The following is an 18,333-nucleotide window of genomic DNA, read 5'->3' as shown; positions in this document are numbered from 1 at the left end:
AAAAATAGAATTTGAACTACCCTTTCAGGTACTTCAGACACGAACTACCCTTACAGGGAGTTCAGATTCTTCTCTAACCTACATCCTGTTCAGTTTCTCTACAGTGGTAAGGCCCTATGGTTTCAGAGGTAACTTAAAGGCACCCTGTGAAATGTTTGACCACTAGTAGTGCTATGGAGCAGTGATTTTACGGGTTGGTCCCTGTTTTGTTTTTGTTGTACACACTGAATGTAAACATAGTTTTATTTGTTCACAAGAAAACTCCTAGGGGCACCTTTCAGGTACAATTATGGTCTGTTTTATTACCTTAAAAGGAACACATCTGTCACCACTTTACACGGCAAGGTGACTAAAATAAAGTTATCATGGTAAAGTGATGGGAAACTTTTTTTCCACAAGAGAAGTTTATCGTGTCCCAATTTTGGGTGTGTTTTCAGCTAGTTTCATGGCTGTAGGTGCCAAGAGTTTGGTAGACTGTATGTTATGGCACTGATTTTCAGGAAACAAATATGATGACTGAAACAACTACAAATGGACAGAAAAGTGAATATATGCATATAAATGTTTTTTTTTCCCCCTCTGGTGTTCCACAATTTGGTTTAAGGGTAAACCAAAATAAAAAAATAAACTATTTTTCAACCCAAAAGAAAATAAAATGTATTCATGTAGATCAAGATGTTGATTGATCTATATATGTTAAAATATTTGTTTAGACACATGAAAACCAGGTTTTTACACTGGGAAAAAAATCTTCATCTTCACAAGTCATTTTGTTTATTAATAAATCCTAAATATATAATTTTTCATGTAAAAATCTTAGGGGTGAGATTATTGTAACCAGTTTCCTAAACAAACTAATTTGTTTCACAAATTAGCTAGAAATAAACATAAGTAATTTGAAACAAAACAGAATAAAACAGATGTTTGCATTAAAATCAAGTAAACTCCCCAAGTTAAAAAAGTTGGAAACAAGCGAAATAATCACAGCCCCCATAAGATGATTTTTCAGTTTGAAGGAAATAAAATTTTTGGAAGTGGGGATTTTCAGAGTGTGTTTATGTTGGTGTCCACTGCATGTGTGGGTATATTTAATTTTTGCCGTGGAATCAGGGATACAATAACTGAAGGTATGTTAGCAGCAGCAATGAAATACTGTCTTCATTTTCAGTAAACTATGTATTCCTTTCAAACAAGATACTGAAAAAAAAACACTGTTAATTGGCAAATGATATAGAAAAAAAATCAAAGCGCAAATGTTGTTAAGCACCATAATTCAAGGTATTGATGCCATAATTTTATAGTTAATTATGCAAAGATATTTAACACTATTATGGTTTAAATGTATATTATTTCATATCACATCATTATAATCATCAATAATCCTTTTTTCACAAATGCAGCATGACTGATGAAACCACTTCTAACTACTGCTATCTTTTATTTTTCGTGCATTTGTACATTGACGCCGCAGAAAGCAGTCTTTCGCAACAATGGCAGTTCCCTCCTTCACCCCTCAAAGAAAGGACATTTTTGAGCTCCTTTGATTTTGCCCAATTTGTTTTGATGTGAGGAGTGAGTGGTTTTTAAAATCTCCTTAACTCCCCAGGCCTGGCCCAGCCTCCCACAGGCCTAATGACCGTAGCTTGCCCGTGTTGAATAATACAGATGCTTGCGAGGTGGAAATGGGGAGGAGGGCAAGGGGTTAGACATGGGCCCTTCTTCTACAGTACACCTCCATTGATAAGATTGTATTAATTGGTATGAATAGAGAGGGTTTTCTCCTTCTCCTTGTATACATTTACCATTATACTCATTAGCTTCCCGTTGCCTCCCAGCGAGTTTCTCCTTCACATCCCCCAGGCTCTCCTGGGAGGCAATTTGCATCTCTCCATGGTGTCTCTCTGGGGTTATTGAGGAAATATTAGCCCCTTTTCTTCTGTGGCCGACCCTTTGATTTATTTGGAGTTGGAGCTGATAGAGTGGCACTCACATGTTAATGACTGGCGCTGATACAGGCCCCTGGTGCAAGACGACTCATTGATCCGGGTTGAAAAGGTACAATTGACAAGCAGCCCTGAATAATCGTCTTACATGCGTCTGTGTGTGTGAGTGTGCGTGTGTGGACCTTGGGAAATGACAAGGGACTCCCATTGCTGTCAAGGCTACTACACTCAAGCTGTCCACTTTTCCTGATAGAGTTAGATAAATAAGCTTTTGTTGGCCTCTGAATTCCTTGTGACTTTTTGACAGCCACAGTTTTGGCGTTTTTCTCTTCATAAGGCTTTTTTTTTTCTATAGGCTCTTCTATTCATGTCATCTCTTTGACCCCATGTGATCATAGTGGTGCTTATTTTAGCCACTTCTAGGTCTCAAAACACAATCAGAGGTGGCAAATGAAACACTTGATCCAGTTTCTGTTTGGAGTTGTTTGTGCGGGTCTGATAATAGAATTCAAGGTGACTACTGAGGACTCACTTTGGTTGCCATTAGTGACTACGAGGCCCCTGTTCCCTGCCCCCCCCCCCGTTCCTGCCGAAGTGCACTCATATTTTGTTTTAAAGAAAGATAATGAGAGATTTCATCCTAATACCTTCGATGCTTGACATGCCTCCGTATCTAAGCTCACTGATGTCTGCTCGGCAATGTGGAGCCTGTCCTCAATTTGGAGAGCAGTTTGACACCAACTACCTTTCATCTGAATGGTCACATGTCTACGGCAAAGCGGCAGCAGCAAAGTTTGTTATATATCATTTTTTTTCTATCTCAACTGAAGTGGAAAGCATCTGAGTATGCCTAATCATAGCAACATCTTCTGTCTTGCTTAGTATTTATATACTTTCAGTTATATGGTAATAATAACATTTAATAAAAGTCAACATCCTAACTGCCACTAAACAAAAATACCCTCCACCGCAATAACTGCATCTTCTCTGCATACTTATAACAGATTAGAGGTTATGTATATCAATTGCGCAGCTCATGCATATTGTTATGAAGGAGAAATGCAGGAAATGGAAATGTGCCATTTCAACGAGCCGGCACAGTTTGCCAAAAGTGGGCAAGTGGGTAGTGCTTGTGGTGATGGTCGGGTTTGTTTTCCTCTCAGTGTTGGGGGATGAGAAGTCATGTATCTAAACAGAGCAGATATGATGTTTATGAGAGCCATCTGCTTGGCGGCCCTCCTGTGCCTACTGCCCTCCTCAATGTGAGAGCAGCCTCATTAAAACGGTCGCATGCCTGAGAAATTTCTAACTGCTGTTTTTTTTTCTTCTTCCCCCTTTAAAAGGAGTAGAGTTTAAAACTAACAAAGCCTTGGGAAATCCCCATCAGACATCCCTCCCTTAATCCATTTAATTTTGAAAGGTATTGTCTAAAGCTTTAAAGTTTATATCGTTTAATCCCCCTCCAACACTACGGGCAGCAAATGAGGCCGTGTCAGCAGCTTGAACAGATATAATCTACTCCACACAACAGAAAATCCTCCTTCAAGACAAGGTTGCATGGGTTTCCTGTGAACTCACTGTTTGATGTTTCTACCTGCTATTGAACATGACTTCTGTCTTAACCCAACTGTCACTCGCTCCCTGTCCCCTTTTATCACTCCGAATGTTCTTGCTTCACCTTTTTTCATCAGTAAATCTACCATCACAGCCATTTCACTCATTCCCCTTTTGCAGGAGAGGGGGGCAAGAAGAAGTTTGTTGTGGGCAGTTTTTTTTCTTTGCTATTGTTGTACCGTGGCTAAAGAACAAGATTGTTTTGGTTTGCGAAATTCAGACAGCCTCACCTGTGGTTCATAGCAGTACTCTTGACTCTTGTCCTTTCTTTGTGTGTCCTGTCTCTCCCTCCTCATATTTTTTTGATACATTTTTTTTCAATGCCAACAATTGCTTATTCAAAGCAACAGTTTGAAATTTTGGGAAATATGCTTATTGATACCAGTCTCATACCTGAGCTAACAGCTGGTTATCTTAGCACAAAAACTGGAAATGGGGAAAAGCTAACCTACCACAACTTGTATGCACTTTGTTTTTTTGTATGCACTAAACAAACAAGATATTAAATGCTAGTGAACTAGAGAGCTGCTGGTGTTTTGTATTTTGTTTCCTTTGGACATAGCCATGTTAGCTTTTTACCCCTGCTTCCAGTCTTAATGCTAAGCTATGTGACGTAATGTAGGGTTAGCATCTGTTCCACTAGCTTCTGTAACTCAGTGCAATCTCTCATTTAGCATAACTGTCATTGGTCTTTGTGAAAAAAGATGGCATAAATAAAAGAAATGTGTTCTTGCATATTATCCATATTCTATGACAAATAAACATCTACTGCTACATTTGCTATTAGAAATGGACACATTTATGGATTTTCCAGAGTTACACAACAATTACTTTATGAACACACAAAAAAACTACCGTTTCCATCAAAATGTACCACCGTGGCAGCACTGGTAGTAATGTCATTGGAACTTGGTTCTGTCTATATCTATGATATTCACCAACAATCTCTTCTCAAATCAACTTTTCAACTTCCAAATTGTAAAAACAATAATATTAGATTTTTTTGTTTTTTTTCTGTTTGATTTTTTCAAAATATACCGCCCTTCTCTGGAGGGACGGAAGTGGAGTGAACCATACAACATACTTTTGACTAAGGTTATATTCCAAGGCTGTAGTTTTTACTTATTAGTGTAGTTACAAATGTCAGCGGGATTTTGAATGAGGTTTTCTTACTTATGAAACTTCTGAAGTTCCTGTTTCACTTATATTATGTGTGTGTTTATAACCTTTATAGATTTCCTAGCACATTATTTTCTTTACTAACATCTGAATAGTTAAAGCAACAGTTCGATGGGGAGATTTTTTTTTTTTTTTTTTCCTTCAGAACAGAGCCAGGCTAGCTCTTCCCCAGGTTTTGGTCTTTATGCTAAGCTAATATAGATAGCTAATATAGATAACCGGCTGCTGGCTGTAGCTTCATATTTAACGGACAGCCATGAGTGTCATTGATCTTCACATCTGAGTATTTCTACTATTGCTTTAACTTACCACTTCCAATAATGCTTACCTGTGAATCTTTTCTTAAAACACTTGAATGCACACTGATATTCTCGTTGTTAAAGCATGCATTAGCATTTAATTTGTTCTTAGTATAGAGAGAACAATTTCTTTGCAACATACCACCTATGGCTCTCATATATTTTCCTTTTAGTGTATAATTTGAGTCATATAACTCCAGTATATATTTTCTCTCAAGCATGAAATTATATTGTTTAGTTATCAAAGGCTTTGTGTAATTACATTTGTGCAATTCAGGATGACAGGGCTGATAGTGTCTGCACAAGATGCTGGCATACATAATCACAGCCAAAATCCCATTAGGGAGAATGGAGACCATTATTATGGAAATAACCTTTGGGTGACAAGAATTCAGTGGGATAAAAGACTATGTAATCCAGACAAAGACATCGTGTGAAGCCATTCTCTTTATTTTCTCCTGTGCAAATTTAAGAAATTTGAGGTGTTTTATCAATCTGCCAGTGTTGTGTTTTTTAGTTTGACATTCTTATGCGAAACAAGCCAGTTTAGTCACATTGAGGAAAGTGAGATTTGGCATGTGGTGTATTAGTAATTTATTTCTGCTTTTCTGCTGTTTGATACTTTGGCTAACTGCAGGGCTAGGATAGCAGAAGAAGAACTTAACTGTGTGAGTGTGGGTGTGTGTGTGTGTCCTTTTTTTTTTTTCCACTGTGGCACCTTCGCTGAGAGAACATACACACCTTGGGATTTCTGGAGTGTCAAGATGAATCTCTGTCTGTTTGTTTTGAGCCATGCTTTGATACTCTCACACTAAAAGAGGCAGCTTCATAAATTCACATTGTGTCAAATAAATCAATAGATCCCATTAGCTGAGGAAGTTGTGTAGTGCAGTACTTGAGGGACCGTGGCCCCCTTGTTTAGACATTTCTTCGGCGAAGTGGATGGCAGAGGAATATAAGGTTGGCTGTTGATCCATACAGACAGCTCCAGCAGCTGAAATGGTTTGGCTGACTGGTCCCAGTTGGTCTTCAGCGCTGTCTCCACTGTGCTGCCAGCCTGGGTCTTCAGTTGAACAGGAAGAAGGAATTTGCTTAGACATTCACAGCCTTACAAGCCTACAGCGCCAAACTCTTCCTGCTCATTCAGTTTGTTGTCCTGCTAGACTTGAAGTTTTGTATTTCAGTTTTTTGACATTAAATAACTGTCTTAAGATTACAAAAAGTTACATTGAATATATATATATATTTTTGCCAACAGGACTTTGTCTACTGTTAGGTTGCAACAAACAATTGTTTTCGCTATTGATCGCTTTGTAGATTTTCATTTAATAGTATTGTCTACAAAATGTCAGAAAATAGTGAAAAATGCCTAACAAAATTTTCCAGAGCTCAAGGTGATATTGATATCTTCAAATGTTTTGTTTTTTCCGACAGTCCAAACCCCAAAGACATTCATTTTATAATGCCTTGTAGCATAGATGGTTATTGAAATGTACATCAGAAAATTGCATTGACAGGTCTAACAATTATGCTTGACTTCTGCCCTCAGTGTCATTGTGATGGGAGCAGGTTGTGGACTTTGGCTTGTTTCCAGTAATTTGAACCTGCTATCATAGTAGTATTGCTTTAAAGAAAGTCATATAAAATAACTGCTTACACAGTTACCTAGACTAATGAAAGAAATAATTCAGGCAAAACTTTTCGCAGGCAAATGTTATGGCATTTTCATGAAATTAGATTGTGCACAGTGGAGAATAACAGGATGATGAAAGAGAATAGGGCATGGCATGTGCTGAGGTTGTGAGCCAGTCTCAAAGCCATACTGATGTGAGTACATGGCATGCTTCCCAACCCACCAACTATCAGAGCATGCTACGGGAGATCATTTTTGACTCCATGACTTGAGTTGATTTAATTTCTGCTGTTAGTAAAGTACAATTCAAAGCTTTTATTATTATGACTGTCGAATTTTTGGTTTATTAGGTCCACCTCTACAATCTAATGCCATCCAAACCAAGAGCCTTGGAATAATTCCTGTTTATTTAAAGCTCATTATGCTCATTTTTTGTTGGCACGATGATTCTGTACTGGGCTAGATAACTACTAATTATGCCTCTTTCACAGTGTCAACAAAAGTAAATATTATAAGCTTTATAAAGGCATACTAGTTTATGGCAGAGTTGATGTATTGGGTTGCATAAGATTGTACAGATGTACCTAATAAAGTGGCCACTGATAGTGGCTGGTTGTTTCTAATATTTTTTCCAACCAGGGCAGATTATTAGAAACCCCTCTTATTATAATCTTGTAGGTTTCAAAGAAAGCAGTATATTTTGCTTGGCTGTTGAATAGGATTGTATCAGATTAGACAGATGTACCAAATAAACTGGTAAATCCAGAGGTTTACCTATAGCGTGTACAGTATTACAATTGCAAATTTTTATCGCTGTTTTTATCACGCAAAACAGAAACTCCAGGTCCTGAAAGATAGAAAATGAAAAGTAAAAACAGACCGAAGACTGCTCAGTAGATAAAGGTGTTTTAGTTTGTTCTCATTGTATAACAGAACACAATAATGATGATGCTTCTCCTAAATTGCATTTACTAAATTGAAAAACGAGGTGAATGTCTCGGGTAAAATACAAGACTGGGTTAGCAAAAGCACATAGTGGATTGATCTGTGCCTACAGCTTAACTGTATTAAAGCTCATAATCCTAGTAAATATCTTCAGGTAAGGCAAAGTCAGTCTTTTTACATTGACAAAATGAAGTAAATAGAAGCAAATACATTTTTTAAAATTGCATTTCTGTTTAAGCTCGGTTCGTTATATATAGAAGTGAGTTGTGTGAGTTGGCTGCTAATGAGGCTTGCACATTTTGAACCAAGATATTTTGATGGTTTTGCCACCCTGCCGTTTTGGGGTAACAGTGAAGTTCACTTTAAATATAGAGCGTCTGTTCCCCCTCGAACCTCTAACACCACAACAGATGGGGAGAATATGGAGCTTGGAAGGTTTTACCTCTGAGGTGGTAACAGTGAAGCCACTCATTAACACTGAATTTACCACTTCGTTAGCAACGCAACTTCCTGTAGAGAGCGACCAGCCCTGGATGTCAAATCCACTGAGCATACATTTTAAACTAAATCAACTTTGGACAGCATAGTGCAATCTGTGATAAAATGTAGCATACACATGTTGAACTATATGCTGATCATGATCCTATTTAATCACTCAATCCCTTTGTTTTTCCACATAAATATGAAATAAAACAAAAAAAAAAGAAGTGTCTTTAATTGAACCCTTGTTGAAAGAATTAGTATACCTCTACATGTGTATGGACAAAGTGTATGTTTTCTTTGTGTGGTTCTGTGTTTGTGTTTTAGACAGATTGTGTGCCTGCCAATTTTTCAGGATTCAAGTAACAACAGTCTCGTGCTGGGATCTGTGTTGGCACCATCACAGAGTGATAAGACGCAATATGATCTCATTGGAGGTGTACTTTGTTCCCATGGAAATTGGTCAATTTTAGCAGACGACTGAGAACTTTAGGTGGAGAAGCAGGAAGGTTGTATCCCAGAAGTACGCTCACATAATTAAGCATCCCCGCCAGGGTATTCAGGGCTAACAGCAGGGTTTGTTGTGAATAGAGGTGGCGAAAGAGGGTGTTGGAAAATCATAATGTGGCACAGAATAATACCACTCTCATTTTACTGAGCATTCTTCTAACAGTACCATATTGTCAGTGTGAGTGAGGAAAAAAAGAGCTAGATTTTACTATACCTGTTGTGCAACTGTATCATTTTGTAATTTACATCTGCATTATTTCATTTGGTAAATTGTCTTTGGTTGGTTGAATTCTGCAGTTAAACAAAGGACAATATGTTTTGGAAGCGTGCTTTAATCGGCTTGCTTGAAATTATTAGAAAAATAGAGCACTCTTAATAATTTTGTGATATTTTTTTATATTTCAGAAAGTATTGCTACTATGTTTGATCTGAAGCAAAATGTACAAGAGGACAAAGACGTGGAATCAGTGTCTGACAGCCCGGGTCGTACTCAGGAGCCATTACAGAGTCACACATGCTCTCTGGAAAACAGTGCTGCAGGTCTGTCCTCAGATGAACACGAAAACCCTTTAAATGGAACCCAGCCGAATCCATTTGTATACAGCAGTGTCCCTGCTGTTCCCCATGCAGGCAATTCATTGCCTTCAGGAGCACTTGTTAATGGACCTGGTTCACACCCCACCTCAGAGGTACACTGTGTCCTGAACAAAGGCACTGTTTTATCCAACAATGTCCTGGATGCCGCGTGGCAAGTGGAGAAGGACACGAGCTCCAAGGTGTTACCACCACCTAGTGAGCTTCAATCAGACGCTTGGAAGAACACAGCGGGGCCTGCTGTAAAAACACTGGCCACACAGCCATGTGTCAGCACACCACTGTCTCACTCGGAGGAGAATGAGTCTAAACTGGCGTATTCCACACTGTCAGGTGACAGTGTCAGCTGGCACATAAGCCAACCTTGGACAAAACAGACAATGGAAACAGGATCTCGATGCAGTGTTGAATGGTCAGAAAGCTCCTCTGATGATTATGATCATGTTGAAGTAATTAGATGGAATTCAGCAAGAGAGTGCTTCTTGCACAATGACAAAAGGCTGGAGACCAGAGTGATGCACCAAAAATACAGGCAGAACAATACACATGTAAAAAGCATGTCAGACTTTCTAGAAAAGGTTGACAACAACATCTTCAGTGATCAACATCAGTACATTTTCAACATCAGTAATGTTGACAAATCTTTGTATAAACATTCTAGTTTTAAATATTCTGTTGTGCCATTCAGAGATCTTTCTAGGAACACAGCTCTAGACTCTGAGCACCAAATTTATAGTGCAGCACAGGAAGGCTGTAATGAGGAAAATGACCCTGAAGATGTAGACAATTTTATTCCAAAAGTGGAACAGCTGAAGATGGAGCAACATGAACAAGATCCATCTTTCTTTTCATGCATAATATGCAATGTTAATTTAAAGGAAAAGAGAAATTTCCATAGACATATGATGTATCATTTAGGCAAGCATAATCAGGTGAACAGTGAGAATGTTTCACAGACCTTTATATGCAGGGAGTGTGGGCGTTTGTTCTGTGATATCAACTCCCTCATGACGCACATCATTATTCACCAAGACACTCTGGAAAAACTTATGGAGGAAATCAAAGGTCTCAAAAACACTGAATTTCAAGAAAGAGGCAACACAATACAGTGCCCTCAGTGTGAATTTGGTTGTAATTGTCCAATAATCTTTGTCCAGCACGCCAAAACACAAGATAATGTGAAGCACTACTACTTCTGTGAAGAGTGTAACTACATTACGCTCACACAGCAGGCACTTGAACTACATTTACATGTCGCACACCTCAACACACACCAGCCTCAATACAGGAAAATTACTCATACTAATGATGCAGAGGACGCAAACCATGTTCAGTTTAAAATGGGTTTTTTCAATAGCAGAGACAAAGTAGTATTGGAAAGACATTCTGAGCTGGAGTATCAGCGATCACACTATGGTAATTATAAAAAGCCTAAAACTGATGGGTGTAAACAAAATCTGTTGAAGTCTACTTTTGGAGAAACAGCCCATTTCCCCCACTGTGTCAGTGGAAAAGGGGACATTTACATTAAAAAGTCTAATGAAAAAACCATAAATTTTCCTCAGTTCAAATGCCATGTTGGCTGCACCAAAAACACATGGTCACCATCTTTGTGGACAATCAACAAGCATGGAAATTTACTCCTGCAACCACTAGAAAAATTAGATGTGGCAACTGATCTCACCTGTGTGGAAGAAGATGCTGAAAAAAATTACCACAAGTCTTTTGGCAGCTCAAAGCAGGCAAACTGTCCTGCAACTGCTGATTTTTTACTATCAGCTAGTAATCTTAAATTAGAGCAGTTTTTCTGTCAGGGTAGCAAGAACGACCTGGAAATCAGAAGTTTACAAGCACAAGCAAACCAAAATTCTCCATCAGAGAGAAAAATGTCAACACCTTTGCATAACACGATTGACGACGTGAATGGTAATATATTGCCAAGGCTTAGCCAGAGGCATAAGAAACATTCTGCAGTTACGGAGTTGGAGAAAGGCTGTGAGGGCGGCCATGACTTCAGTGATGACACCAGCAAAGTTAAAGGCAGCTTTTTCGAGAGCAGTGAGAATGAAAGGAACCCATATGATCGTAAGTATTTCAGAATGAGGCAGAGGTTTTCATCCAAAGACCAAAGCCGCCATATGCTCAAGAATGAAGATGGTGGAGATGAAGACTACAGTGACATTGAGCAACTCATAATCAAGGAAGAGTATATCGAAACTACAGTGTGTGATAATTCCCCAGAATCGCCTTGTACGTCTACAAGTGACAACTTTGACATTTTGCCCTCTCAAGTGGTAGAACACAAGCCCTGTCCATACTGCCCTGCCATGTTTGAGTCTGGTGTGGGTCTGTCTAATCATGTGCGAGGGCACCTTCATCGAGTTGGCTTGAGCTATAACGTTCGGCACATGGTTTCACCAGAGCAAGTGGCACTGTGGGACCATCAGCCACGAACCCGCAGAAGGATCCCTACTGGCATGAGGAAAATGAGAAAAGGTATGACTTTTATTTCAACTAATGTTATAGACAATTAAACACTGACTACCCAACACAGAGGTTTTTTTTTTTTCTTTTTTAAACAATGGAGACATAAATGGACTGTTAAAATGATAAACCTCTCCCCCAAACAGCAGTTGTCCAGCCATAGCTTAGCAACCTAACTAGGCACAACAGGCCCTTGAAGCTCCGGATTTCTCCCTTTGCCAAAGTGATGCACATGGTGCTGTAGGAAGAGGGATACCCCCATCCAAAGAGTTTGCAGGGTGATGTCCTTTTTAGCCTTTCCACAAACCAAAATTGCAAGAGTTTAAGGAAAGGATTAAAAAGTGTTTTTCTGCTCCAGCGTAAGTCGTACCAGCTACCGGTAATTCTGTTACAGATCTGCATTTTATATCTGGACTGCAATGAGTCAGATTTGCCACATTAATGCCATTTTTTGCATGGTTGCTGTAATTTCTTTGCAAATGTATGATATATTCACAGCTGCAGTATGGAATACTGTAAAAGAAAGTCTGTGCAATATAAAGCAATCCAAAAATAATTTACACTGCTATAAATACTACCTTGATGTTTTGATCCTTTCATTTGAATTATTGTGACAAACTTTATCTTATAATACAGCTGTCAAGCCAGAAAACCAAGGAGAGCACACATGTCCCCTGTGCTGGGATTGGTTTGATACTAAGACTGGCCTTTCCAACCATGTGAGGGGACACTTGAAACGAATAGGCAGAAGTGCTTCCAGCATCAGTAAGTCCCCGCTATGCATCATAAATGAACTACTACAGGACAAAAAGGAACATCAGACCATACTCCAGGTCCTCAGCAAGGGCCAGTTCCCCTCACGACCTTCAGTCTCTGAGAAGGTCATCAGCAGCGGTCGCCTGGTACTGATGCATACTATTCCAGTGAAAATCCAGTATGAGATAAAGAGTCCACACCCCATAGGGGATAGATTTGTACCAAAACAGGAGGCACATACCTTCTCAGAGAGGAATAAACTACAGGCAGAAGCACAAAGAGGCATTAAGGCCTCCTCAAGCACTTTAGTTGAACTGCTCAAGACAAGACGAGAAAGTATGGAGCTTACAGCGAGAAACAACCAGGAAGCCTATGCAGTGAGGAAGATATGTGCTATGACCAAAGATTACAAGGAGGAGACTCAGATGACAAGTGTGGAATCAAACAGGACTCACGGTATGGAGTCCTATGCTTTGAGCGTTATAGCACTTTTATGGCTCAACAGGTTTTGCATGTTGTAGCACATTAGTAGTACTGTACATATACAGTAACTTATATTACTTCCAAAACATGTTAGGTATGTTTTTAGTCTCTGCAAGTTGATTTTCCTACTGTAGGAGGTACAGTAGCATATGAATCTTGAAAACTTGGAAAATGGTCAGCATCTATGAAAGTTATACTTTCAGAGAACCACTCATAAGGAATAGGGGCCCTTCAAAACAATTCCCTGACCCACATCACAAAATATTCATGTAAGCTGTTATATTACAACATGTTATTTGTTGTAGCACTTTAATAAGTTATTCTCAGCAAATCACCTATATGACATAAAATAATTTGGGGTTTGGTTATGGTCACTTGCTCTCTTTATTTGTCACTTTATTATCAGTAGTATAGTAGTGTCCAATGGCCCTTGGCATAGGAATAACTCTTGTATGTTGTACCACTTGCACTGTGTATGTATATAATATAACCCCCCCCCCCTTCTCTTATTATAGTCTTAGTCTTATAGCCCTCAGGATTTGATTACCACAATTTTTCCTAATGTCTGTATTGCTTGATGGGACGCTGTATCTTAAACTACAAAAGGTTAGAGTTATTTAACTGCATAATATTGATCTCCTATCTCTGGTGCTTAATTTGAATTGTAGCAGATCCAGTATATGTATTATGCATTTAGGTCAACAACACTACTTCGGGACTGGAGGTTTTGACATCATCAATCAAAGAAAACTGAAATATTTTCCCGCTGAACTTGATTTAGCAGTGACAAAACTTGGCAATGCAAAAATAAGGACAGGTAGAATCAAACTCCATATACTGAAGAGGAGTGCATTATTTATTGTAAAGGGAATAGTATTTGTTTAATCAATATTTTATCACCAATTTACAGTATCTCGGTACAGATACCTTTATACCGCAGGTAGAACCCGGTTAAACAATGTGAGACTAGTTCACAATCATTTGATCTATGGAAGAAACACATATTGGAGATTGAATGTCGCCAAAGTGTTTTTGAAGTTCATATTAAAAAATCATGAGATCCTCTTGATGTTGAGTTAGAAGCCCATCCTCCATGTTTGCACAGTTTTGATTAATGTCTATCCAAATCAAACTTTTAGTCAGGTACTGAGAAAGAGGTTGGTAAAGATGTAAAATCAAATTGCTCTTTGTTGAGTTTTGTTGTCATTATTATGGTGTTACAGTGACAGCTTAAATGTACTCCCAAATATTTCTTTCTTCTATGTGTGTCCCACCCTGAAAACTTTAAGTTTGAAAGATCTTTTGGAATGACCACTTAACCATCCCAGTTCTGAGTATTTAATAATAGGCAACGGTGCGCAGCAGTTTCACTGCCAGTTTTTTGTCGTAGGACTAACAGATCTGTGATTTTTCTTGTGTAGTTTATGAATCCTCCATTAATCTCATGAGGTGGTGTATTTAAAAGTACCCCCCCTGTAGACACAAGATTGTGTTAAACTTTACCAGTAACACTTTTCAAACAGGGGAGTGCAAATCAGATGTTTGGGATGAAACCAGGTGGAAAAAGACTTAAGATCACACTGGGAGTAACAATTTTGCTTGATAATAAAATTACTGCATGAACTCAAATTCTATCCTACAGTGCTTTTCTCCTTAAATGCTATCTAACTTTTGATAATCCTAAACCTTGATTTGATGCGCAAGTATCAGAGAAACTGTTTCGAAATGAACGTCATCCAATCAGAATTCATTCATTAAAGCGTAAAGATTAAGCGAATGGAAAATATAATCACACACTTTTAATCATGCAGTCCTGGTTGAAATTATTAGCACCCCTGAATTCTATGTAAAGAATTTAGAATATGTTCAGAAATAAATGCAAATTAACCAATTTTGTATCATCAAAATATTTAATAAAATGTCCAAAGTTACTGAACAACCACAACAACAAAATGCTTTCATATAGTGAACTCAAAAATACAGACAAAATTTACGCTTGACTCAATTATTGGAACCCTTTTGATTAATTTAAATTAGTTCTTCAAATAAAATAAAAAACAAATAAGACTCACCTTTGCTTAATTTTCAGTGTACAAATAACCTGAATTAACCCATGAATGTTGGTTTTATTGCATAAAAGGGGGCTGATTGTTTCAAATTTCTTTTTCACAATGTTGATAACAAGAGTGCTGTCTGAAAGCATCAGAAATGCTATTATCAAAAAACATAACTCCAAATGCTACAAGGCAATCGCCAAAGACCTTGAAATCCCTGTTTCAACAGTTCGCAATGTTATCAAGAAGCTCCACAGTCATAAAACTGTTATGAAGATTCTAGGACGTGGCACGAAGAAGAAACTCAATGAGAGAAGTTTGTGAAGGTTGATGCGGATTGTGGAAAAAACACGCAAGACATCTAAAGGGCTTCAGGCTTACCTGGAACAATCTGGAGTGGTGGTTTCAGCCCGTGCCATACACTGAGCAGTAAACCAAGTAGGGTTCCATGGGTGAAGGCCAAGGAGGACGCCACTATTGAAAGAAAGTCACAAAAGGCATGACTAACGTTTGCAAAAACTTTCCTAGATAAGCCACGGTCTTTCTGGGATAACGCTCTATGGACAGATAAAACCAAAGTAGAGCTCTCTAGAAATGCAGTGCATCAGTTTGTTTATAGGTAGCGAAATGAAGCCCATAAAGGAAAAGAACACCCTACCTATAGTAAAACATGGTGGAGGTTCTATCATGCTGTGGGGCTGCTTTGCCGCCTCTGGTGCTGGAGGCAACGAAACAAAATACATATCCAGCAGCACAAAAGAATGGTTGAAAAGGAAAAGATGGACTGTTTTAAACTGGACAGCAGTGAGTACTGACGTGAATCCCATTGAAAACAATTGGAGAGTGCTGAAATCTGCCATTGAAAAAAGGACTCCTGCAAACTTAAAAGAGCTTGAACACATAGCAATGGATGAGTTGCAGAAACTACCAGCAGAAAGGTGCAAGAAACGCTTAGAGGCTGCAAGTTTTTTTTTTTGTTTTTTTTAATTTTCTTTTGTTTGTTAACCTTGTACATTTTATTGAAATATTCTGATTATACAAAATTAGTTAATCTGCATTTATTTCTGAAGATATTCTAAATTCTGTAATTAAAATTCAGGGGTGCTAATGATTTCAACCAGGACTGTAAATGTTTTCATCCATTTGCCTTGTTATCTTTGAGTTTAATTTAGTTTTTCCATGTTCTATCTTTCAGGGGAATGTGATTCAAATAACATTTGTATTCAGTGTAACAGCAACTTCCCCACTGCTGTCAGTCTATCTGGTCATTTTCAAGACCGTGCATGCAGGAAGAGGAATGCTGATTCTGAAGAACCAGGCAAGTTTCTGACAAAAGCAAAATGTCAAGATGTGTTTTTGATGCCATGCATTCATAATTGTGGTTTCGGTGTAGAAGAATGTAAAAATGTAAGATTATCATAAATCAAGCGACTCAATCTGTGGAACTAAATTAAGAGGAGACAGAATATTTGTGATGAATGCTGCATTGTTAGATTTTAGATGAATTAGTCTGTTACCCCAACATATGTCTTACTTAATTAAAATTATATGTTGATTAGAAAAGATTTTTGGCTTTGGGATTATTTATTCATAGTGCCTGTCAGTGATAAGTCAATACATTGTCTCAGATAAAGAAGTGTGGTGTTTTTTTATTTTAGGCTATGATTATAAACAGAAGAAGCCAAGACCAAGGCCTGAGCTAAAAAAGAAGATTTTACCCGCCTTGAATGCACAGATATACACACTCACCTGCAGGTACATAGAATGGAAGGTTACATATGTAGGCATTGTTCTAGGACTGAAGAGTGAAGTGAGAAATCTCTCTATCCAGTTACAGATTTCATACATATGTACAGGACCAGTAGCTCACCAGCCATGGAAGACACAAGCTTTGAACTGGAGGATGTACTATAAAAGCCAATTAATGGTTTTTATATCAGCGAGGCTGCAAGGGTCCACATGATTTAAATTTTGTCATCTTCCCAAGTCTGCGAAAGTCTGCATGGACCCCTGTGCAGAACTCCATTTGCAGCCTAAAATTTGTGAATACATGGAATGTACACACTACAAAGTGCATTAACTACGCATGTGCTAGAAAAGCAAACTGGATGTTTGTTTCTGCGCTGTGTTTGCATTGTATTACTAATCCTTAGTCCTATTTTCATCCTTGTTCTTTTATTCATTCACCAATATACAACAAAGGAACTCCTGTTATTACTGTCAGGGGGTCACCATCATATTTAGTTGTGCACATGCATGGAAGGTGTCTGTTTATGCAGACCCCAAGTTGTAATATGTAGAGACGTGGTTCTCTTCTCTACATGGTAGAGTGCGTGTCTGCGTCCATTTTGAACTATGATCAGGGCTTACACAAGCCCACCAGTCCGAAACAGTTAGTGTGTTGCAGAACAGCTAGTGATGGGCAACACCAAGCACTTGCTCCCAAAGGAGGTGCTCGCAACTACATTAATATAACACAACACCCATAATGCTGCCATGCCATGGGTAGAATATGCCATGACCCTTGAGTCCAATGTCACACCATCATCCGTAGGCCTACCGTAAATTATATAGTTATCTAGTAGGAAAGCTATGCCTTTGACAAGAGAAGGCCTGCATGCTTTGGCTTAAAACAAACAACTGGTATATGGAATAGAGGGAGCAGAGTTAAATTAGCTCACCCACCTGAAAGTCAGAAAGGGCCTCAGTCACAGGGCCACCACTGCACCTTCAGGCAGATGTGTACAGTATATGTTGTGACTGACAGAGAGAGCCTGTAGCTACCTTAGAGTTTTGGCAAAAGACAGTGCCAGCAGGAAGACAATCTTTGTTGAAAGCCTCTTCAAGTTCCCCAACAGAGACTTAAATGGGGCTTTTCTTCATCCCCTCAATAACTAAGTCCAGGGTGTCGCACTTGTCGCACTTTAACCACAGCTGCTACTCCAACGTGTTGCAGAGCTCCTGCAAGTCCTCCACCTATGTTAGTAGATGGGCATTGTTGTATGCGACTGTGAAGTGTCTCTTCCACTTCCAATGGTATTCCCATGGCTAAAAGCTTTGTCCTTACTGGGATTCAAAGCCCTTAGGAAAAGGAAGCAGCACCATGCCCTGTGTCTGTGACAGAAGGACTCCACCTTCTCATAGAACATTTATGATATGGGTCTAAGTGCTGCTCATGAGCTAACACAAATGAGCACAGCTTTGGTCGTCTGTTACGTTATTTTAAAATCCAGATTCCTTTCTGTCACTGGAATGCCAGGAGTTCAACCCAGCCTGCCTTTTACTGTGTAGTACTTATATGATGATCTGCTTTTCCAACACAGGAAACATTTTTGCTGACTGAAGCATTGCTCTCTGGA

General features: G+C 38.8%; 1 protein-coding gene across 3 annotated transcripts in view; it reads left to right on the top strand.

Moving 5' to 3' along the window:
- The window catches only part of znf644b (zinc finger protein 644b), a 30,454-nt gene that overhangs the window by 10,333 nt on the left and 1,788 nt on the right, over positions 1-18,333 (top strand). For 2 of the 3 annotated variants that reach the window (XM_040129466.1, XM_040129467.1), the window contains exons 3-6: positions 9,009-11,693; positions 12,318-12,893; positions 16,170-16,292; positions 16,633-16,729. In XM_040129466.1, the coding sequence (XP_039985400.1) occupies positions 9,023-11,693; positions 12,318-12,893; positions 16,170-16,292; positions 16,633-16,729 (3,467 nt within the window). In that variant the 5' untranslated portion in view covers positions 9,009-9,022. The remainder of the gene's footprint in view (positions 1-9,008; positions 11,694-12,317; positions 12,894-16,169; positions 16,293-16,632; positions 16,730-18,333) is intronic. The other variant, XM_040129468.1, reaches the window with a different exon arrangement.

The sequence above is a fragment of the Xiphias gladius genome, chromosome 6, assembly GCF_016859285.1.
Source record: "Xiphias gladius isolate SHS-SW01 ecotype Sanya breed wild chromosome 6, ASM1685928v1, whole genome shotgun sequence".
Taxonomy (NCBI): domain Eukaryota; kingdom Metazoa; phylum Chordata; class Actinopteri; order Istiophoriformes; family Xiphiidae; genus Xiphias; species Xiphias gladius.
Note: the sequence above shows the minus strand (reverse complement) of the source record. Positions and strands in the feature narration are given on the sequence as shown.